The 23,603-nt window shown below is 41.4% G+C and overlaps 2 protein-coding genes across 2 annotated transcripts; one reads left to right on the top strand and one right to left on the bottom strand.

Annotated features, from left to right (window-relative positions):
- Positions 1-74: 74 nt before the first annotated feature.
- On the bottom strand, positions 75-1,768 carry LOC143434632 (uncharacterized). The gene is made up of 4 exons (XM_076913785.1): positions 1,742-1,768; positions 1,162-1,544; positions 676-1,125; positions 75-450 (listed from the first exon to the last, which is right to left on the bottom strand). Exons 1-4 carry the CDS (start codon positions 1,766-1,768, stop codon positions 222-224), a joined length of 1,089 nt encoding a protein of 362 aa, XP_076769900.1. The 3' UTR covers positions 75-221.
- On the top strand, positions 1,041-16,858 carry Vdac3 (voltage dependent anion channel 3). The gene is made up of 9 exons (XM_034520506.2): positions 1,041-1,174; positions 5,579-5,647; positions 6,610-6,659; positions 10,457-10,609; positions 12,236-12,288; positions 13,659-13,886; positions 14,749-14,899; positions 15,785-15,842; positions 16,253-16,858. Exons 2-9 carry the CDS (start codon positions 5,581-5,583, stop codon positions 16,342-16,344), a joined length of 852 nt encoding a protein of 283 aa, XP_034376397.1. The 5' UTR covers positions 1,041-1,174; positions 5,579-5,580; the 3' UTR covers positions 16,345-16,858.
- Positions 16,859-23,603: the final 6,745 nt, after the last annotated feature.

Genomic DNA, 23,603 nt, shown 5'->3' with positions numbered 1-23,603 from the left:
ATATTTCCCAAAAGGCCACTTGTACATAACCGAGGCACATTACCCTCAGGTTCTACGTTGCGGTAGTACTAGTGTTACAGTAGTGTGCTAAGTGCAGTAGGGTAGTTTACTCAAATCTCCCCAGTTGCTTGGCTGTGTTCCTTAACAGCCGGTTCGTTTTATCCACAGTCCAACTTAGAATCACAGAAACTATTTAGCATGAAATCTTTTTCTTCTTCAACCTAGAACCGTCTGGTACCCTTTTCGTCATCTTTCATGACATTGAAGAGACTGAGCACTTGATTTGCCGAAGGTCCCTTAATTTGGATTTGCTTCCTTGTCAATAGACAAATTACATAAGAATATTGTTGTCTTGTGTCCCTTTCTGTGCATGACAGGGCACAAGGAGTTAGCTTTAATCTCTTGGTTAAGGCGATTTTCTGGCTGTGAAGGTCATCCGCGGAGTGATTCCTGGAAACCATAGGAATAGCCTTTACTAAGGAGTCCGTTGTTACTACGGCGGCTCTAAAGCAGTGCTTTTCTCCTGGCACAATTTCTGCTACATTGATTTCTCTTCTAAGAAGAGCTCTCTCTCCATCTCCTCTTTCTGTGAATTAACTTGAATGCTCTAGAATCTCGCAGTCGCCCAACCCCTGGAGCCTATGTTTTCTCATCCTTACAACTGAGAAGACTCACATCTTAAAAGTATAGGTGACCTGGGACGAAGTTCCCATAAAGATCTGCAAGTCATCCACCAGAGGGTGGCAGGTCAGGGAGCGACACTCTAGCTTGCAGCTCGCGTCTGCAGAACCCGCCTCGGTTCTCTGCTGGCGCCCTGCCCGCGCTCCTTTCAGGGATCGGTAGCCATGGCTTCGGCACGTTCTCGCGAGAACGGCGCCTCCGGGCACAGCTAAGGTCCTCAAGGCCTTTCGGCCATTTCCACACCCCGCGCCGGTCACCCGCCTGCTGGAGCCTCCTGCGCACGCGCACGCGAAGCCGGACAGTTGGCGGACACGCCGGCCGCGGGCACCTGCGCGTCGGGTCTGAGGCGCGGCGCCGCGCGCACTCGCGCTGTGCGGCGACGGGCGCGCAGGCGCGGCGGGGAGCGAGGTCGCGCAGGCGCAGACGGCGTTGGTTCGAGAAGACCTTCAGCGTTGCCTTGGTGGAGCGGGACGGGCCCACCCTCGGGTTGTAGGTGAGGCGGCCGCCGCCACGGGCCGGGTGGGCGGAGGGCCGGCGGGCCTGACGAGCCGAGGCCGCGGATGAGGAGCTGAGGGGCGGCGGCCTAGGGCGAGGCGAGGCGGGGAGACTCCGCTGCCGGGACCCTGCTGGTCGCCTGAGGGCGGGAGTCGCCGCCCTGGGCCGCGACCTTCCGCCGCGCCCGGCGTGCGCACTGGCGTTCTGCCCGGGGCCAGGCTGGAAGGAGGGCGGTTTCTAGAGAGGACGAGTCCTGGAACCCCAAACCTACACCCGACCCTGCTCTCACCCCCCTCTCTGGCGTGTCCAGCACCTGTCAGGCTTGTCTTGCACTCCTGACGGCCGAAGGGAGGATGCTCTTCGTGCATCTTAAAAAGCAGAAACAAGGAACAAAAGAGAAGCTGTATTAGCTACTTAGTGCCTTTTGTTTTCCTCTCTGCGTCTAATGCAGCCTTGGGGGTTTGGTGCATATCTGTTTTGTAGCGCTAATAGAATCGTGAGGTTGTAGCTTTACTCTCGAGTAACATGGAGTCTGTGTTTTCTCTCGATTTTTGCTTGATCATACCAGCAGTGCATTTCCCATCCGAATCATGGGCCCGAATAAAGGACAGTTTGGGCATAAACGACTTCAGTTAGCCACTTGACTTTTGCAAAGTGATGATTTAGAGAAACTGAATCAAAACGCTAAAAGCTTGTAATCCACACTTATACATTTCGACCACTTTGGAGTATTTTCTCCCTGATCAGTGTGAAAATCTAAAAACTAGAAATGTTTCTGCTTGAATACGTAAGACCTGCATTTTTTATATCTCCCTCCCGGAATGATGGCAAAAGATTTATATTACTACCAGGATTGTAAAATTACCCTGTTAGTGGACTCTAAACCCTGTAACGCAGAGCAGAACTTTATCGTTGATTGATGTAGAACTTCAATACCACTCATTTGCCTTTACTCTTTAAATTTCCTTTTGGTTGATGCCTTGGATAAAATCCATGGCACCAATTATAGATTCTATTCTATGTAAGATAAGTGCTTTACCCATACGCCATCCCCCTTTCTCTATAATTTTTCGGGTGTGTGTGAACTTGTTTACGTGTTATATGTACACATTTGTGCACACATACGTATGCATGTGGAGTCCAGTGGTTGATGTTGGGTATAGATGTTCTCACAGAACTGAGAGAGAGCCCTAGGGATCCTCCTGTCTCTGCTCCGTCTCTACTCCAATGCTATGTGGGTCCTGGAGATTCATACTCAGTTCTTCATACTTGTATGACAGACACCTTGCCAATTGAGCCATTTCCTTTGTCCTAACTTTATATATGATTTTTTTTGTATGCTCTTTCCTCTTAGCTTTATATCATAGTATGTGCATGTCAAATTTTAAATGATTTCCCAGTTAGGAAATGAGTTAGCTGACTGTGGTGGTGCACACCTATAATCCCAGCTCCTCAGCAGCTGAGGCAGGACTATTATATGATAGTGAGTTTGAGACCAGCCTGCGCTATAAACCAAGGCCCTGTTTATTTATAGGCAAAAGCCCAGATTAAGAGTTGGACTGAGTATAAACACACAGGCTAGTTATTTAAATGATTTACAAAATGTCCATAGTTCACGAATAGTGATTGTAACTTGAAGATGTGTTTAACCTGTGGATTTGACACAACTTCATCTACAAAATTCATGCTCAACAACTTTGTCATCTATTAAGGTCATGCTCAGGAACTATGCAGTCAAGTTTTTTTTTTTTTTTTTTTGTTTTGTTTTGTTTTGGATATAGGGTCTCATTATGTGGTACCCCTGGCTTGCATCAGACTTACAAATTGTGTCTGCCTCTGTCTTCTGAGTGCTGGAGTTGCAGTCACATTTCACCGTGTCCACCCTATGTTTTATTTTTAGCCATTTATATATTTTGTGTGTGCATGTGCATGCACAGTTGCACCTGTGCATGCTTTTGCTTCTGCCGATGTGTGACGGTCAGAAGATGACTTGGGGGAGTTGGTTCTATCTACCATGTGTGTTGTGGCATCAGAATCGGGTTCTTAGGTTTGGTGATAAGTACCTTGTTGAGCTATCTTATCAGCCCCAAATTAGAGAGTTACTTTGTTGTGTTTAGATGAATGCATGCCATTGCCTGTTTGTGTCAGAGGACGACTTGTGGGAGTAGGTTCTCTCCTTCCACCGAGTGTATCTGAGGGACAGAACTCAGGTCATGCATGAGTCTTGGCAGTTAGTGCCGTAATTCCACCTCACTAGCCTCATATCTCCTGTTTTAATAAGTTTACTTTTTTGTAGATAGTGAGTCACATTCATAGGTGTTCTGGGCTGCATATGGCCCCCGGGTGGGAATGCCTGGAAGCTGACTGGTACATTGGAATTTTCTGGTGTCATAAAATCCCGCTAATGGAATTATTTGAGGTAGTTAAGTGATTGCTTAGACTTGGCTTTTGAGTCTTTAACAGGAAGACAAAAGAAATTGCTGCAGAGATCTTCTGTGCAGAGGGAGGCTGTATTCACAGAGAGAATTCGGTGTGAGGGTCTTACTGGCTTTTTATAGAAATCAGGTGAATAATGAGTAGGCAAGATTTGAAGGTTTTAATTTCAAAGTTCACATCTATTTTTGGTAACCAGGTTATTGCAGAAAGATTCTATTCTATTTCTGGTTAATAGTAAAAGTATAACATTTTAAGAAAAGCCTTGGGAAAGATCATATTCTTGAGTAGTATATTTCATTTAGCAGGTTTTAAAAATATCTTTATTTATTATATTGTGTGTTTGTATGTATGTCAGCTGTGTGCAGATCCTTGCAGAGGGTGACAGAGTTGGAGTTACAGGTGGTCATGGGCTGCCTGACGTGCTCAGCCACCACGCCTGCTTAGGTGGGGGGGGGGGAGATGTGGGGGAGGGGTGGTGGTGTTTGGTTTTTCATTTGTGTTTTGAGATGGGATCTTGGAACCCAGGCTGACCTTGGATTTGAAGGCCTCCCACTCTAGTCTGTTGATGACCTGGTTCAGTCTCTGAAAGCCTTTTATTTTAAATTTCATTTTGAGACTGGGTCTGACTAACTTGTTCTGATTGGTCTGGAACTCTCTGTAGTAGACAAGGCTGGCCTCACACTGCCCTTCCTCTGCCTCCTGGTGCTGAGAGTTAAGGCATATACCACCACCACACCCAGCTTCAAAGCTTTTACATTTTATTTCTACTTTTTAATTTTTTGTAATGTTGTGTGTATGGGCGTTTTGCCTGAATACATGTATGCAGTGCTTGTAGAAGCCAGAAGAGGTCATTATAGCACTTGGAGCTGGCGTTAAAGATGATGTGAGAGGCCATGTTGACACCCTTTGGAAGAATAGCAGAGCTGTTAAGTATTGAACTCTCTTCAGTCCCAGTGAAGCTTTTCTGGCGTGGCTATGGTATGGGGATTGAACCTGGGACCTCAGTGTGCTAGGCAAATGTTCTACTATTTCAGTGTTCCCAGTTCTCTTTAATCTATTATTCTTGTCTTTGAATCAGTCTCACTAAATTGCCCAGGCCTGGGCTCGTTCTGTGGTCTGGGATGGGCCTATATCTGTGATCCTCCCGCTTCAGCCTCTTTAGCTCAGATTGCAGGCTTGAACCATCAGGTCTTATTTTAGGGACTGAATTTCAGAATCGCAAAATATTAAAACCCTTCATGAAGGCCTTTAACCCCTCTCCCCCTTTTTGGAGACAGACTTTCCCTAAATTGCCTAGACTGGCCTTGAACTTGTTACCGTTCTTTTTCAGTAGCTGGCATGCACCAATATACTTTTTCTCTGTGGGGTGTGGGATTGGGATTGAACCCAGATCCTCACACCTCAACTCTGAGGACTTAATTGCATGTTTTTACAGTTCCTTAAAATTTTCCCTTTGTGGTCTAGGCAATAGCCTAGTTGGTAAAGTACACAATCACGAGGATCCGAGTTTGACCTTCAAAACCCATTTGAGAAGGTCAACCATACTAGTGTGTATGTGTAACCCCAGCTTTGCAGAGGTGTGAACAGGCAGAAGGACCTTGGGGCTCTGCCTAGCTAGCTCAGTGAAAGACCCTGTCTAAAAAAATGTAAACGGTACCTGAGGAATAAGACACACGTGTGTGCCTGCACAAATATGTACCTATCACACATACATATTTTAAAAAATAAAACTTAGTATAACCAAGCCTGTGAGATTCTTGTCTTTGAAATGCAATTAAAATGATAAACTCTGGATCTCGAGTAAACTCTTATTTTCTAGTTTTAGGAACAGAATTCCATTTTTGAATTTTGATTTCATTAGGATATTAGTGTTAGTGGTGCAAAGGAAAAAAATCTTCTTGGGATGGCAGAGTGAAGAGTTAGGAGTGAACATACTAAATGGTTAATCTTTCTTTTCATTTTCAAGATATGTGTAACACACCAACTTACTGCGACCTAGGAAAGGCTGCCAAGGATGTCTTTAACAAAGGGTATGGTAAGTATGCGATGGGTTCCTGAATTCTGAGGACCTAGCTGCATGCGTTTGCAGAGCCTTAAAATGTATGCTTTGCAGGCTGGGGAATGGGTCAGTTGGTGAAATGTATAAGATACATTCTGTTACATCACAAGTATTAGGGCTGTTAATAGCCTCTTACAAACACTAAGAGAGCAGCTATTCTACATATACACAGACATAGACATATCTAATACTATTTGTAATATGAAGTAGATCCACAGATAATATTTATGCCTAGTTTTGGTTATGATTAAAGTACTTATCCCCTCTCTGTATAATGCTTTTTTTTTTCCCCTTGAGACAGGGTCTCACTATGTAGCCCTGGCTGACCTGAACTTGTTATCTAGACCAGGCTGGCCTGGAATACACAGAGATCCATCTGCCTCTGCCTCTCAGTGCTGGGATTAAAGGTGTGTGCTGCCATTCCTAGCCCATATAATGCTTTGTAATATACTCATTTTTAATGAAAGTAGAGATGTCATATTTTTATTTCTTTGGTAATAATATATTATCTTTCTTATAATTAGAAAATATTCTAGATTTTTAAATTTTTAAGTTTTTAATTTTTCTGTGCTGTATACTTTTTTTACTACTAATGTTCATCATATTTTTACGTTGCATACATGTACACATACACAATGTACATATACACATGCACATACATATACACACACACACAACACAGATATTTGAGTAATTTTAGATTTTAGAATAGTGCATTTTTCTTTCTTTTTTACACTTTAGAGGTATGAATTTACTCATTTTTAGGGCATTTAGAATTATATGTTTTTTGTCATTTGATTTCTTTTCGAACTCTTGTCTGATGAGAACACCATGTATTTTCTATATGGGATGTGTAATATATTACTTTCATATTCTTTAAGATAAAGCTGGAGCAAAAGTTAAATTTTGTATATTACTTTGTTTTTTAATGTTTCTAGGGTTTGGCATGGTCAAAATAGATCTGAAAACCAAGTCTTGTAGTGGAGTGGTGAGTACCTAATATAGTTCTAATAGGCAAAGCATGTTAACTTAAGGAAACTGGTTATTTCCTGTTGTATAAGCCAGCATGCTCTTGACACTGCTGTCTGCCCTACAGCAGTGCTCTTCTCTGACTCATTGGGCCTGTAAAGCCAGGACTGTAAATTCAACAGTTAGGTTGAATTTGGCAGCTGGATTCTTTGTCTTCAGAAGAATACCAGGCATCTGACTCTTAAATGATACAGAATGTATATTTTTGATTCCTGTCATGTAAACTTTCATGAATGTGTATGAGTACTGAAAACTTTACTTCCATTATAATGGTTTATACAAGTTGTATAAAAATAAATTAATTTTAATCTGTCTTATTATTGACTTATACAAACTATAGAAATATAATTTATTTTTATATATGTACATATATACAAGATTATTTTATATTTTAAAAAGTGAATTAATTTATTTTATGTGTATGGGCATTTTGCCTAGATACATGTCTGTGTACCTTGTGTGTACTTGGTGTCCAAGAAAGTCAAAAAAGGATGTCAGACCACTTGGAACTGGAGATGCAGTTGTGAGTCACCTGGGATTGCTGGGAATCAAACCCTAGTCCTTTGGAAGACCTCTTTTTTTATGTGGGTTTTTTGTTGCTATTTTTTTTTTAATTTCATCATCATCATTATTATTATTATTTTGAGACAGGGTTTTTCTGTGTATCCCTGGCTGTCCTAGAATTCACTCTGTAGACCATTCTGGCCTTGAACTCACAGAGATCTCCTGCCTCTTCCTCTCGAGTGCTGGGATTAAATGTTTGCACTCCCACCAGGCTTGGTTTTATATTTTTTAACTGATTCTCTTCTAGTCTTTTTTACTGGAAGTTAAGGTGTTGACATATTTTTCAAAACGTCATTAGCCAGGCATTCAGTAAATCTCAGCAAATAGATTGACTTTTTCTTCTGGTGCTGCATAGTCAGCCTAGGACCTTAGCATGCAAGGCAGGCACTCTACCAATGAATCACATCCCAGCTCCCAGCGCTGTTTTTACTTTTAATTTGAGACAAGGTTTTACTAAATTGCCAGTGTTTTCTTTGAGCCCACCCTGTATCCCAGATAGGCTAGAACCTTCTATGCTCCTGCCTCAACCTTCTAAGTAACTGGGATGGCCGGCCTGTGTTACTAGGCCTAGTGGGTTAACTTTTTTCCTTCTCTTTTTTTGTTTTCTTTCTCCTTTTTCTTCTTTTTTTCTTTTTCTTTTTTTCCTCCCCCCCCCCCTTTTTTTTTTTTTTGGTGCTGGATACCCAGGGCCTTGTGCATGCTAGACAAGCCTACAGCACTGACTCTCACCCAGGAGAGCCTTTAATTCACTGCATTCTCTGGTTTATTTTTACAGGCTACATCTTTATTCAGACCTATATAAGTTTTATTTGTGACTATAGTATAGAATTAGAAGATGAAAGGTGTGTGCATTTCGTATGATACTTTGCACTGTACTCTGCATAGCTTTGGATTGTCTTGGGCACGCTTTTCCCGGGTTTCTCTATCAGAAGTGAATATATGTATGACCTGCCATTCTAAGGAGGCCATTGTATATATGGTTCTGTTAAAATAGTAAAACTGTACACATTTTAGAATTTTCATGTTACAGTAGTTGTGTTGGAAAAGTCACTGTACCTTTCTCTCTTCCTCTCACGCTGCTGTGGTGCCGGTGTGCATTCAGATGGTGAGGAGAAAGCCTGCCTGTGTGTGCTTGTTCTGTGGCTGCTTTTGTCTCTGTATTAACTTAGATTAATTTTTTTATGTTTTACAGTGATCTTTGTCTATGTTGCTTTTGAATATTAAACACATAGTTGAAGATGCTATTTTCATGTTGTAAATGGATTTTATACTTATTTTACTTAATTGTCAGATTAGACCCAAACTGAGGCAGTGTCTGCCCTTTAGCTTAGAACAGTGGTAACCTCTTTGAATTTGTGTGTCTGGTGCTTTAGATTACTGATAAAAGCTTCAGACTTAAGAGATAGAAGGAAGACAGGGAATAACCCCAAAATAGTTACATTTGCTGTATTTGTCATTTTTGGAAAACAAACATAAAAACTACAATATTAGACAATTAGACTTAATATATTAAAAGCAAACAGTTTTCATATTAAGGAATTGATCTGAGCTGTTAAACATGCCTTGCCCTAAGTGGATAGCATGATTTTCATTTTGGAAGCTTTTTATGTAGTGTTAGACAGATCATATATAGTTCCCCACAGTTTCCTCAGTGTAGAACTTGAGTTGGGGCTTAAAGGAGGATCTGTATTGCAGTCAGTGAAACAGAACTGCTTAGAAAGAAGGGGCCTCTTCTTGCTGCGGCCAGATCTCAGAGGTGCTCTTCGTAAACAGGCTCAGGCAGAGTCTCCTTCTTGGCAGTCACATACTGTCAGTGACAGGTAGTGACTGTTTGCTTCCCTAGAAGAAGGGTTTTTCCTAACTGCTTATTTTCATTGGATGGACGGGACACTGAAGTTGGGAGGAAGATACACTTACAGCATTCATAGAAATTATTTGATAATTTAGAGGGTAGGCCAGATGGAAAAGGAAAAAGGAAATTAAAAATTCTGTTTTATTGTGAAAATAGGTAGATAATTTTGATGTTGTTTGAAAATGTTTATGGTGAAAGTTTTACAGATAGTTTTGTGGTTGAAGCATTCATGTTTGACAACACTGTAAATATACTCTAATTCTATGTCAGTATATAATTGAAAAGGATTAGGTTTGTGTTAAGTGTATTTTTTCACAGTGTTTTTGCTTTTCTAGTGCTGGGATGGAACCCAAGGCCTTGAGCATACTCGGCAAGCACTTTACCATTAAGCTACTTCACACGCCCCTAAAAATTTATTTTTAAAAATAGTAGTTGGGGCTGGAGAGTTAAAAGTTAAAAAGTATTAACAGTTAATAATCAGCAGTTAAAAGTATTTGCATTTGTACTTGCACAGGACCCAGGTTTGGTTCCTAGCACCCACATACAGTTCACAACTGCCTGTAACTACTTTACTGGGTCCAATTCCCTTTCTGGTCTTGATGGGCATCAGGCGTACACATTACACATAGTATACAGACATACAGACAGACAGACAGTCATACAAACACAAAATAAAACTAAATCCATCATAACTAAAGCAGTAGCTGATGACAGAGCTCAGTGATAGAGCTGTGGACAGGGCCTTGGGTTCCACCTGAGCACACCCCACCTCAACCCCTCACTCCATCCCGCCTTCACCCCCACACTTCTACCCCTGGTTACAGAGTACTAAACTGTGGACTGTAAAAAGAAAGTGGAAGCTAGTGCTTAGGGTTTTAATCTCCTCTAAATTTACTGTCTGACAAGTATTGTAGAGAATGATAGTCATCTTAGGCCATGAACGTGAGATTCTCAAAATTTAGTATTTTTGCCTTTTTAAAAATTCCCCCCCTAATCTGCTTTTATACCATTTTAATTACATGCAAGTATTAAGGTCAGTTCTAGGTTGAGGAAATTTTTGCCTTTTTAATAAAGGTATTTATTTCCATGAGAGATATTTTTCTCTTAAAGTTAAGAATTTAATATGTGCCTTAAAAAAGAATATGTGGAGTAATAAATATCAGTGAGAAGGGAGGAGTAATAGAAAGTTGTAAGCCTGGTTGGAGAGAAAGAAGCAGAAGGTGCGTTGTTGAAGGATAGGGCTGCGGTAAAAAGTAAACTGTGTTGTTTCTGATGTATTTAACTCTGGTTTCTGTTTGGTGAAATTGTTTTAAAATAATGATTTTTTTCTTGTTTACCAGGAATTTTCTACTTCAGGTCATGCTTATACTGATACAGGGAAAGCATCAGGCAACCTAGAGACCAAATATAAGGTCTGTAACTATGGACTCACCTTCACCCAAAAGTGGAACACAGACAATACTCTTGGGACAGAAATCTCTTGGGAGAATAAGGTAAGAAGAAGCACTAGAAGTTATTTGTAGGTTTAATAGTTCTTTGATATCACATAATATCATTATAAAAATAATAACCAGGGCTGGAAAGATGGCTGAGTTGTTAAGGGCAAATTCTGCTCTTACAGAGGACCAGAGTTCACTTCTCAGTACCTTGCTTGTCAGGTGGCTCACAACCACCCATAACTCCAGCTCCAGGGGGATCTAATACCTCCTGCCCTCACGAGTACCTGCACCCACATGTGTGTACTTCTGTATAAGTACACACGAATACATGTGAGTAAAAATAATTCTTAAACAATTGAACAAACACCAAATATAATCTGAGTGGGATTTTAAAATGTCTTCTACCGTATTTTCTTTGTGTAGCCTTTTTATTTACTTTCTTGGTGTGTCTTAACTTTTCTAGGAAACCACATTTTATGTCTGTTCCGATTAGTTAATTGTGTTACACAGTTGGTCCTCTCTTGTGTAGAACAGACTCTCTAATTTAGATTACTTTTGTAATCTTTGCAAAATTAGCTGTACAGAAATGTTTCTGCGTTTTTTAATGTTTGAAGGGGAAACTTGATCAGCTTATTTTTGTCAGATACTGTGTTCAGGGTACTGTATTTTTCTTTTGGAGAATGGATCTCTTGTAGTCCAGGCAAGCCTCAGACTTTCTTTAAAGTTGACCTTAAACTCCTGATTTTCCTGCCCATACCCCCAAGTGCAGGGATTACAAGAGTGTGCCATCACGCCCAGCTGAGTTTTGAAGGTGCATCTGTGTTAGCACATACAGAGTGGTGCAGCTGAAGAAGTCGGCCTTGTTAATATCAGGTTATCTTATAGTCATTTCAAGAGAACAAGAAGATTATTTTGTTACATTGGAACAATTAATTTTCATCAGTAATTTTGATTATTTAATGTATTAGGATTTAGCTTGCTACATTTCAACATTTTAAAAGTTTTGAGATGGGGTCCTCATTATGTCACCCAGGATGGCTTCAAACTTTTGGGCTTAAGATTTTCTGCCTCAGCCTCCTGAGTAGCTTGGACTATAGGGACATGGCACCATAACCAGCTTAATTTATGTTTTGATGAGAGAAGCATGAGGAGGGCTGGTTTGAGGGGAGGGCAGTTAAGGGGATAAAGAAAGGTGGGAGGTAAAAGACAGGATTGTGGTGTGCACCTCTAATCCCAGCACTGGGGTCGGATGTGCAGTGGGAACAGGGGCAGGTGGATGTGAGGTCAAGGCTAACCTGATTTACAGAGGGAGTTCCAGGACAGCCAGGGCTACACAGAGAAACCTTGTGGAAAGAAAGAAAGAAGGAAAGAGAAAGAAAGAAAGAAAGAAAGAAAGAAAGAAAGAAAGAAAGAAAGAGGTAGGGAGGGAGGGAGAAGAAAGGAAGATAGATAGATAGATAGATAGATAGATAGATAGATAGATAGATAGATAGATGGGGGAAGACATTTATTATAGAATTTACTATCTGGCTTTCTTTAATGATGTTATTATTTAAGAGGAAGTGGGAAGAAGCCTTAGCATTGTTTGTGTGTGTGTGTGTGTGTGTGTGTGTGTGTGTGTGTGTGTGTGTGTTAAAGAATTGAAAATTAATTGTTAATTGACAAATTTTTGTTTTACAGTTGGCTGAAGGGTTGAAACTGACTCTTGATACCATATTTGTACCAAACACAGGGTAATTATTCAAACCCATTTTTTTCTGTAGGGGCAGGGAGAAACAGGGAGGTTGTTTTAGCATGGTAGAATACTTGTGTGTCTTTAAAGGAAGGGTTCCTCAAGGCAGCATAACATTTACAGTAAAAAACCAAAAAGTCAAACAGGCACGTCTATGTAAGTTAGGAATTAGAAGGGTCTGAGACACGAGTCATCTGTATTCTGAAGACGGATGAGTCTGGCAAGAGTGTAATCTGAGATTGTAAGGACCAGGATGAGTGTTATGCTGCCATGTTGTTTCTGAGAAGTCCTCCAGGCTTAGTCTGTTTGCCATTATTTCATTTCTTATCTGCTTATTCTGGTTTTCTGCTGCCTGAAGGCAGAGACACTAGATAAATGCAAAGAGACATTAGTTTTTAGATGTAACAGTGGGTCTGTTCTTCCTGTCACATGCCTTAATTATTTTTAGAATAAATAATCTCTTAAAAGACTTGTAAGGCAAAAACTAATTTTGAATATTCAGCACTGCTATTAAAAATATATTTTGGCCGGGTGCAGGCCTTTAATCCCAGTGTTATGGAGACAGGCAGGCAGACCTCTATAGTTTCAAATTAGCCAGGGCTACACAGTGAGAACTTATCTAAAACAAGCAACAAAAAAAATGTTTTTTTTATTAATAGGTTATGTGTTTTGATGTTACATTTTAGCACTTAAAAGTACTTGAAGATAATTTATTTCTCATGTCTCTATATTTTCAGATTATTACTTTGGCACTTAAATATCTTAGTACTTATGGACTTTGTATTTTTTGACAAAAATGTTTATATCTGTGATGTAATATGTAGTATTTAAATATGTGTATATATTATGTAATCAAATAGTAAGTATATCTGTTTCTTCAAACATTTATCATTTCATTGAGTTGAAAGCAAATTTAAAATCCTTGCGTTGTTTTTGAAATACATTGTACTTTATGTGTAGTGACCCTGCTGTGCAACAGAGCATCAAAACACTTTCCTGTCTAACAGTATCTCTTGAAGTGTTCATGCCTTCATAAAGTTAATCATAAAATGCTTTGTTATTTTATATAATGACATACACATTTCTTTTTGTGTGTGTGGGTTTGTATGTTTGGTGTTTTTGAGCAGATTTTTTGTGTAGCCCTGGCCTCTCCTGGAACTCACAGAGATCTGCCTGACTCTCCCTCCTGGGATCCAAGTGCTGGGATTAAAGGAGTGTGTCACGGTCCCCACTGAAACACAGTTGAGCCCTAAGAGTTGTATTTGTAGCATTTTTACCATATATTATGTCCCTACCTTTGGGGAGGGTCTGACTTTACACCTCACTGGAAATGTGGACTCAAGGCTTTCATCATGTTGTTTGTTTTTACAGAAAGAAGAGTGGGAAATTAAAGGCCTCCTATAAACGTGAATGTTTTAGTCTCGGCAGTAATGTTGACATAGATTTTTCTGGACCGACCATCTATGGCTGGGCTGTGTTGGCCTTTGAAGGTTGGCTTGCTGGCTATCAGATGAGTTTTGACACAGCCAAGTCCAAACTGTCTCAGAATAATTTTGCTCTTGGTTACAAGGCTGCAGACTTCCAACTGCATACTCATGTGTGAGTATTCATTCCATCTTTAGTGCCAGTGTAATTCCCTGAAAGGTGGGAGTTGTTGTTAATGCTAAGAAGTAGAAAGGAGGGTAATACTGCTTGGCAGGTGCCAGTCCTGCTGCACAGTCTCAGTGTCAGCAGTGCATCGTCAGGAAGTTCACACACTGAGTGCATTGGGCTGCGCTCCTGTTTGTGTCTGCTGTCAGCTCTCACCCCAAACTGTGGGATGTTTCAGCATCTGTAAAACCACTGAGTGGAGATAGCAAGTTAGGTTTCAGTGTTTTAAGACAGGGTTTCATGTAGATCAGGCTGCCCTCAAACTCATGTAGCCTTGACTGACCTTGAACTCCTGATCCTCTTGCTCCATACCTTCCAGTGCTGAGGTTATAGGCAGGACTGAGCTGTGTGATTCTGAGGTATTGCTCTAATACCTCAATACCCTTAATATGGAAAGTGGTCTCACTCTGTGCTGTGTAGTAAGTGAACTAGTATTGTCTTTATTCCTGTTTTATTTCTGTCTTTCCAAAGAGTTTATGGACTTAGATCCTATGAAAGAGAGACTTGCAGATTATAGTTTCTAAATTATATCAGAGATACCTGTAGATTACGTATTTATCTGAGGTGTCTGCCTTTGAGCATAGTTGAATTCTGTCTTAAATTTTTTATATTACGTTGGAGAGCCAAGTAAATCCATCAGGAACTTCTATGCTTCAGCGAGGCTCTTACATATTTTGTAGGTTGGTTTTATGTCTTGTCTAATAGTCATTTGTACTAGACATTTGCTAGACTCCATAGTTGCGATACAGAATTTGTTTCCATGTTTTAGCAGTAAATGATTCAATCTTTATTTTTTCTACCTTGAGAACAGGAACGACGGCACTGAATTTGGAGGCTCTATCTACCAGAAAGTCAACGAGAAGATTGAAACGTCAATAAACCTGGCGTGGACAGCTGGCAGCAACAACACTCGTTTTGGCATCGCTACTAAATACAAGCTGGATTGTAGAACTTCTCTATCTGTAAGAATGTGCTGCCAGATTGGATCCTGGCTGTAAATGGGTGCTGTGGTACCCTTCTAGTCGGCGTGTTTATTAACTCCATAACTTCACTCAGGTCGTGAAAAGGAAGGTCATTCTGTCTAAGGCAGGAGATTGGGTTCGAGTCCTAATTTCCCAGCTGTAGTGTGGCCTTGACCTCACTGTATTCTTACGTGTAAATGCTTGGGAGTAGGTTACTATTTTTACTACTGTTATTTAAATTAACACTAACAGAAATTTAGCTCTTAGGTGTAATGCTTTTACATGTATTATCCCATGTAATTCCTGTAACTGTTCAGTGTAGTGAAAAGCAATATCCCTATCCCTGTTTTACAGTTAGCCTGGAAACCAGGTGGGGGTCAGAGTAAGCAGCAGTGTTGGAATAGGAATCCAGATCTGGCTTATGATACCTGAGTTCCTGTTGTCATAAACTCCAACTGCTTCAGCATTGTCAGAGGTTGTAAATAGGCATCTTAAGGAATTTACTATAGGCCAGGCATGGTGCTGCATGCCTTTAATCCCAGCACTTGGGAGGCAGAGACCAGCAGCCCTCTATGATTTCTATATAGTGGGTTCCAGGATAGTCAGGGCTGTGAAGGGAGGCTCCGTCTTGAAACAGACATGTTTGGTAACACAGTGTGCTTGAAAATCTGTTCAAGAACTTTAAAGCATACATTCTTATTATCTACAATTTCCATCAGTCCCCTTGACTTCTTAAAAGATTTCTCTTTTTACAGTGTAAATACTTGTAACTTTGCACAGTGTACTTTTAGCTTTAGAATCCGTGTGCATGAAGTAGTTTTTGCATTGAGCTGGCATGTTGTGAAGTCGTTTTCTAACTGCTGCTGCTTCTTCTCTTAATCTTAGGCCAAAGTAAACAATGCCAGTTTAATTGGACTGGGTTATACGCAGACCCTTCGACCAGGTATGTAAAAGGAAGTAATTAGTGGAGGGTCAGGACAGAAAGTTAGGAAGAGTTGAGAGTATCTTTGCAACCACTAAAACAGTCACTGTGGGCCGACTCAGGCTTCTTGTGACAGCTAGTTACACAAAGTGGAACGGGGCAGGTGCTTTCATTGTTAAGTTTCTAACTAGTTTACAACAATGATTATTAATCACTAGCTTTGGAATTTGGCTCATCCCTCATTATTCTTAATGTTGAACTCCGAGTGGTTTTTCTTTCTCATGCATCCGTCAGCCTAGACAACAGTGCCAGTGCAGTATAGCTTACGCCTTCCTACTCCATGCTATTCACTGAGATCAGTTATTTCTAGAAATTTCAGGTCTTGAGTATGGTACTGGCTACAAGTAATTCTGATGTTTTCTTCTCCTCAGGAGTCAAACTGACCCTGTCAGCTTTAATAGATGGAAAGAACTTCACTGCAGGAGGCCACAAGGTTGGATTGGGATTTGAACTGGAGGCTTAAGGTGGTTTTGAGTAGAGTATCAATTGTCCCTGGAAATGAAGAGAAATGAACCCACTATGTTTTGGCCTTAAAATTCTGTGAAATTTCAAAAGTGTGAACTTTTTATTCTTCCAAAGAATTGTAATTCTTCCCACACTGAAGTCTAGAGATTACAGATCCATCCAATGGGAGGTCCTTGAAGGCATGCCTGGAAATTGTCATGTTTGTGCCACATTTCAGTTGAGTTCTGCAGAGTTAATTTAAATATGTTCCTCAGCAACAACGTAGTGTCATGTTAACGGAAGTGATCTGCCTCCCAGTTTGTACATCGAGTCCTGCATGTCCCACTCCACTTTCCCATGACCTTTTGTTATATCAGTCTCTGCTCTAGTGAGATCTTTGGTTTTGCATCAGAGTAAAATAAACCCATCACATTTGGAACATAATTGTTTATCTGATTTATTAGTAGTGGTTGGTTTGTTTTTGAAAGTGGAGTTATTTCTAAAGTGTCTAAAATAAATGTGTTTTCACCCTCCCTTGGACTTCTGGTTCTCACTCCATTCCTAGGATGAAGCAGTGGTGTTCTGCTGTGGAGAAGCACAGCTCTTGGGGAGCAGCTTCTTGTTGTATCATGTTGCAGTGTCCTGAGGCTGCTGAGGGCATTGTGGGGGAAGAGATGGGCAGAGGGAGGAGTGGATGGGGGGCTGCAGTGGGAGGGGATGTCTCTGACTGTCCAGGGCTTTAGAGATGTTTGGGGTTTTGTTTGTTTTTGAGACTAGCTGTGATTATACAGCTGAAGATGGAGTTACGGTTTAGAAAAGATATTGGTAGACTTTATTCTATTATTGGTCTAAACTAGTTAGAAGTAATAGATGCCTGTTGTAACAATTGGAGACAGCTTAGAACTAGATAGAAACCCCCATTCTTCACAACCATTCCTACCTTTTTTTTTTTTTTTTTTTTTGGTTTTTTGAGACAGGGTTTCTCTGTGTAGCCCTGGCTGTCCTGGACCTCACTCTGTAGACCAGGCTGGCCTCGAACTCAGAAATCCGCCTGCCTCTGCCTCCCAAGCGCTGGGATTAGAGGCATGCGCCACCACCGCCCAGCTAACCACTCCTCCTTCATTACTAGAAGCAGTTTGATTTATATTCTAGATGTTAGCATTTTAAGAGATCTTGTAGGTATCTATTTATAGAAGGTTAAACTTAGGATTTTTTTCCTTTTAAAAATTACTTTAAAATTTACTGCCCTCTCTTTTCTATTGCTGTGACAAAACACTGACCAAGGCTACTCACAGAGGCAAGCTTATGTCAGAGGGTTAGGATAAGGATGGAGCCAAGGTATGGTGGCAGCCTAGAGCACATCTTGCAAGGAGGAGGCAGAGAGAGACATCTTGGGAATTTGAAATCTCAAAGCCGACCCCAAAGACACCTCCTAATCCTTCCAGAACTGTTTTAGAAGTTGGGGATCAAGTATTTAAACCTGAGCCTATGGGGCCATTCTCCATTCAAACTGTCACATTCTCTTCACTGTCTCTGTCCATGTACGTGTGGTTTATGTGTATACCAGCTATATATGGCTGTTAAGCCTAGTATAAGGACACCTGAGACACTGAATTTGAGATTTAATTTTAATCACTTTGTTTAAATTTAAATGATTATGTGTAGCAGTGGCTGTTGCAAATTTGCCCTTCAAATGTTTGGTATCAAGTTACAGTTCTCTCACTGGTGCTTGTCCATGCCCTTACATGCATTAACTCTTTTGCCACACTCCCAACTGTTTGTTTTGAAGGTGAAAGGTTCTGTCTTCTTTTGATTCACACTTCCCCAGTGGCGAGTGAGAAGGGCTGTTTTCACATATTCACTGTCATTTATGTTCTACTGTACTTGTTAGGATTCCTTGCTGTTTCTAAGAGGATTGTCTTAAGATAACTAGACAACATTTCTTCTTTGAAAAACTCCAAGGTAAGATAGCACTTAACACTGACAAAGCCTGTCTAGACAACGGGCTTTGCTCTCATTATGGCCAATTAGGTAGTGACACACACTAAGCTTAGACAGTCTCTGCTATAGCAATCATACCATCCAATTTTATTGTCTTGACTATTTTCTTTGTGAATTGCGCTACCATTACAAGAGAAAGTAAGCCGGGCGGTGGTGGCGCACGCCTTTAATCCCAGCACTTGGGAGGCAGAGGCAGGCAGATTTCTGAGTTCGAAGCCAGCCTGGTCTACAGAGTGAGGTCCAGGACAGCCAGGGCTACACAAAGAAACCCTGTTTCAAAAAACAAAAACAAAAACAAAACAAAACAAAAAAAACAACACCAAGAACAAGAGAAAGTAAAACAGTAGAGAAAGGCAATCTATCAGCAGTTGATCATCCTGCCTCGTAAAAGCCCATGTTCAACACGTGTAGTGTAAGTGGACAGATCCTGGTGTAATGAAAAAAAAAAAGCTATCACAGTGTGACTTCATCACAAGTCATGGTGTAATGAAAAAAAAAAAAAAAAAAAAAAAAAAAAAAACCTATCACGGTGTGTCTGAGGCTTGTTTTGTAAGGTGATTCTTTAGTGTGGGTAAGAGTGTACTGACAGGGCTGGAGTAGCTTCAGCCTTGTACCCTTGGTTATTTCTTAGTTATTTCATGTTTCATATGTTCATGTCCTCAATTAGTCAATATTGTTTCTTCTAAATTAATGATATGCAGAGCAAGAGAGCTAAATTTTGTATATTGATAAGGTAATCCAAATATGGACGTGTGGAAAGTTTAAATTCAACCTTTATTCAGGGATTTTTTTATCAAATTAGAGCTGGTTGGGCCATATGATGAGTAAAAATACTGTCTTAGAGTTTCCATTGCTGTGAAGACACACCATGACAACTCTTACAAAAGAAATAATTCCAGGACAGCCCGTGCTACACAGAGAAACCCTGTCTCGAAAAACCAAAAAAAGAAAGAAAAAAAAAAAAAGATTTAATTGGGGCCAGCTTACAGTTTGAGAGGTTTAGTTGTTTTTATCATCATGGTGAGAAGCATGACAGCCTGCAGGCAGACATGGTGCTAGAGAGGGGGCTGAGAGTTCTGCATCTTGATCTGAAGACAGCCAGAGTGAGACTGATATCCATCCATACTGGGCAGAGCCTGAGCATAGGAGGAGACTTCAAAAACCTAGCCCACAGCGACACACTTCCTCCACCACGAACACCCCTCATGGGCTAAGCATTCAAACACATTAGTCTGTGTGGACCAAACCTATTAAAATCACCACATTTCACATTTCACTCCCTGGCCCCCATAGGCTTGTAGCCATAACTTACTGCAAAATGCATTTAGTTCAATTTCAAAAGCTCCCATAGTCTATCACAGTCTCAACAATGTTTAAAAGTCCAAAGTTAAAAGTCTCTTCTTCTGAAAGTTATGCAATCTCTTAAATGTGATCCTCTATAAAATCAAAACCCATCACATCCTTCCAACGTCACAGGATATTCATTACCACTGATAGCCTCTCCCTCTCCTGACCTTCAGTGTCAAGCCTCAGCTGCTCCCCATGACCCTTTGTGCCTTCATAACAAGTACCACCTTACACATGACCCTTACACATGACCAAGTCTGGCTGCCCGCACAAGGTACAACCTTGGCAGCCTCACACAGTGGTCTTGATGGGCCTCCATGCAGAAATACCCCTGCTACACACCTGGCCTCATCAGCTTTCCCTTGGTCTCAGAGGGAAATTCCATCCTTGATTCTAAAGCCAGGATCCCAGAGCCAAAGCTGCCAAGTTCTGCTGCTTGGTAGGATTGGAACATGGCCACCTTGTTCAAGTACATCTTCACCAGCTTTCTGTTTTCAGTGGTTTCCTTTACTGCCTAAGCTTGGCTGTCATGGAACTTGCTCTGTAGACTGAATTTGAACTCAGAGATCTGCATGCATGTCTCTTGAATGTTTGGATTAAAGGTTTGTACCACTGTGCCTGGACGTAAGCTTTTCTTTAATTCCTTTTCCCAAGATCTTTGTTAAGTTCTAGATTGTAGTTCATTCCAGCTATAGTCAAGTTGACAACTGAGAACAGCCATCACAATCTGACACACAATCATATCTCTTTATGTCCAAATGAAAACAATAACCAGGTCATAATCATGCCTAACTTGATAGAACTATCCCTTGCTCAACTACAAAGGCACAAACAATAAGCTTAGTTGTGTGGGACCTTGCCCCAAGATCACCACTCCCTTAATTCCATTTAATAATATCTTTGAACATAGGGTTTGGCTCCATTGTATTTCCTGGTGCCCCTTTACCCTTTAATACTCAAACCACACATTTTATACTTTTCCTTTCTCAGTTTGCTATGCCTGATCAAAATGCTCTTTGTAAGAGTGAACTATAGGGCTATGCTAGGCTTTTTTTTTTTTTTTTTTGAGACTTTATTTGTAAATGCAATTAATCTAAATCTCTTTGCCTTAGCCTGAGGCAGAGTCTTCAAATGAAGAAAAAAAGACAAAAAACAAACAAACAAACAAACAAACAAAAAAACCAAAAAACAAAAAAAACCAAAACCAAACCAAACCAAAAAACCTCAAACCACATTCTTCACCACAGTATCACAAGAATGATCTCTAGGCAACATACTAAAATCTCCCCTGAAGCCTCACAGTTCAAATCACCCTCAGCATCACTGTCTTTCTTCTACTAGTGTGGCCTATTAAACTCCACTTGAAGCATTCCACTGCTTTGCTAATCCAAAGTTCCAAAATCCACATTCCTCCAAACAAAAACATGGTCAGCCCTATTACAGTCCTATCAGGGTCTCCATTGCTGTGAAGACCCCTAAGACCACGGCAACTCTTATAAAGGAAAACATTCAATTGGGGCTGGCTCACACACCAAGTACCACCATCTCAAAGTTGTGTAGACAGGAAGCACACGGTTTCATATACTGATATCTTGCTGGTCACTTGATATGAGGTGACCCATTTAAACCTCATAGTGGCCATCTTGGAGCCCTGTAGTCCAGAAAGAGAGCCAAGAGAGTCATCCCAGGTAGAGCAGTTGGTGTGGGTTCTCACAGTCTCTCCTGCCCTGATGCAGTACAGGCTTAGGCTCTTCCTGTGCCAGGTGAGGCCTAATCTATGCATTCCTTCACAGGACAGCCATGCAAGCTCCTGGGCCACTATTTGGTTTTGTGTTACTTTTTGTGTCTTCTAGATTTCGCCACAGCCTGAGTCTGGCACCTGAGAGTACAAAGCCAAGGCTCTGGTGTGTATTTATCTGCAGCGGCCCGTTGATTCTGTACCTCCGCTTAGGCGTTTACTTTGAGGAGTCATCAGGGACTCACACAGCTTGCATGAGAGGTTTCTCACTGGTGTTAGTATTTTTTGTGTATGGATGGTACTCTACATGTGTGCTTGATGCCCACATTAGTTGGAAGAGGGACTGGATCCCCTGGAACTGGAGTTGCATATGATTGTGAGGTGCCATGTGGGTGTTTGTCTTCCCGGAAGGTGTTGCGTGTAATTATAGAAGAAAATCAATCCATGATAATCTGGCTAATGGCCAGCACCGGTACAAGGCCGGAGACCGAGACCACGTGTTTCTCCTAGCCAATGGCTCTCTCACAAGCACCGGCTCTGCCTCTCCAGAGCTCTGAGATCGCTCTCTTGGTCCCCACGCCCAGCTACTGCAGAACCGCTCCGCACTCCCAAGATACCGCGCACGCTCACCAGCCCGTGCTCTCCGCGTCACCTCTCCCCAGGAGCTCGGTCCCTGCCCAATCTGGCCGTTCCAAAGCCTGGCTGAATTCCGCCCCGGCTAAATTCTTTCCCTCGGGCCCACCTGAGTCGCCGCGAATGGAAAACACTAGACGATCTTAGTTTAGAATCAACAGATTATACAATCTCTAGGCGAGGAATCTGTCATCCTAAACTCATCAACTAGTCTATGTTGGAAATCTAACGATGGCAGAATCTGCCACCAGGTATAACGGTTTCCGGCTTCTCTTTCGTCCCCACCTCACCACTCAGAAAGGCCATTCCTTCCTCCTGCCTGCCCTCTTCCTAAGACCAGAAGGCCCGCCTCTTCCTTTTTTTGCCCAGCTATTGGCTTCTTGTCGTCTTTATTATCCAATCAATCAATTAGGGGGAAATTCCTCTACAGAAAGGAACTCCAGCTGAACTCTCCAGACTTTTGTTTCAAAGTGCAAAACTCTCTCCTTGGATCTCGTGTGGACACCGAGTTTCCACTTCCCTGAACGGAATCCTTCCATACCCATAGAGTGCTTGGAGTTTGAGCCAAATTTCTATCCTTGGCAAACTTCTCTGACCTCACTGGTCAGCTTTCCCCCAGGGCTCCTCCTCAGATGAAAACAGCCGTGCATTTTCTTTCTAAAGCCTCTTGGTCTGTAAGAAGCCTTTGTCTTTCTGCCTTCAGTGGCCAGGTCACTGAAGACTTGGCACTTGATAGAAGTGGATGTTAGCTTAAAGGTAAACTAAGACAAGCCTTTATTCGGCTTCTCAGTAAAGAGGGTTTCTGAAAGCAACCATAATTTCCCGCGACCATCAAAGAGGCATCATTCCCGTCGTCCCATGCAACTCTGAACTATGAGAGCATTAACATTTTGCAAAGTAGTTTCTATTATGAAGCTCTAAGGGTCTAAAAAGATATAATTAAACTTGACCCCACTAGGTGCCGCTGTGGTACCAACCAAAGATAAACACCTGCTGTCCTGGCCCTTTCTGCTCCTGAGGTCCAGTCCATTTTCTGGACCCCCCCTCCTGCCCTTACTCTCCTTCCCTTACTCTGTGAACTTTGAAATTTCTGAGTTCAGGGATTGGCTAACAAATGGCAAATTAGGAAAGACAAATTCTCCATCCCATTCGAAGCAAAAATTCCTTTTGCTGTTTAAGCAGGTTCAGTCTCCAGCAAGAACTCTTGGTCCTCGGTTTTGTCTGAAACCCATTACTTAGAACATCAGTAGTTCTCACTCTAATGCTTCGGCTCTTTAACACAGTTCCTCATGTGGTGATGACCCCCAACCACCATAAAATTATTTTCATTGCTACTTCAGAACTAGTTTTGCTGTTGTTATTAATCATAATGTAAATATCAGATATATAAGATGGCTGATATGTAAGCCCTGTAAAAGAAAGGGCCACTTAACCCCAAAGGGATGGCGACCACAGGTTGAGAACCATGCTCTCAGGCTTCCTTTGTAGAGGCTTACAGAACCAACCACCCTTCTCTTGGACTTCCTTCCACATTCTTACACACCTGTAGTCTTAATCCT

The sequence above is a fragment of the Arvicanthis niloticus genome, chromosome 16 (assembly GCF_011762505.2).
Source record: "Arvicanthis niloticus isolate mArvNil1 chromosome 16, mArvNil1.pat.X, whole genome shotgun sequence".
Taxonomy (NCBI): domain Eukaryota; kingdom Metazoa; phylum Chordata; class Mammalia; order Rodentia; family Muridae; genus Arvicanthis; species Arvicanthis niloticus.
This window is presented reverse-complemented; position numbering and strand designations above follow the sequence as displayed.

Bases quoted from the DNA above. Each gene is read 5' to 3' on its own strand.
- Vdac3 (XM_034520506.2), top strand. From the start codon at position 5,581: ATGTGTAACACACCAACTTACTGCGACCTAGGAAAGGCTGCCAAGGAT. The intron at 6,660-10,456 runs GTGAGTACCTAA...CTTGTTTACCAG, and splicing joins CCAAGTCTTGTAGTGGAGTG to GAATTTTCTACTTCAGGTCA. The intron at 13,887-14,748 runs GTGAGTATTCAT...CCTTGAGAACAG, and splicing joins TTCCAACTGCATACTCATGT to GAACGACGGCACTGAATTTG.
- LOC143434632 (XM_076913785.1), bottom strand. From the start codon at position 1,768: ATGATTCGGATGGGAAATGCACTGCTG. The intron at 1,126-1,161 runs GTGGGCCCGTCC...GCAACGCTGAAG, and splicing joins GCCTCACCTACAACCCGAGG to GTCTTCTCGAACCAACGCCG. The intron at 451-675 runs GTGAGTCTTCTC...TATGGTTTCCAG, and splicing joins GTCACCTATACTTTTAAGAT to GAATCACTCCGCGGATGACC.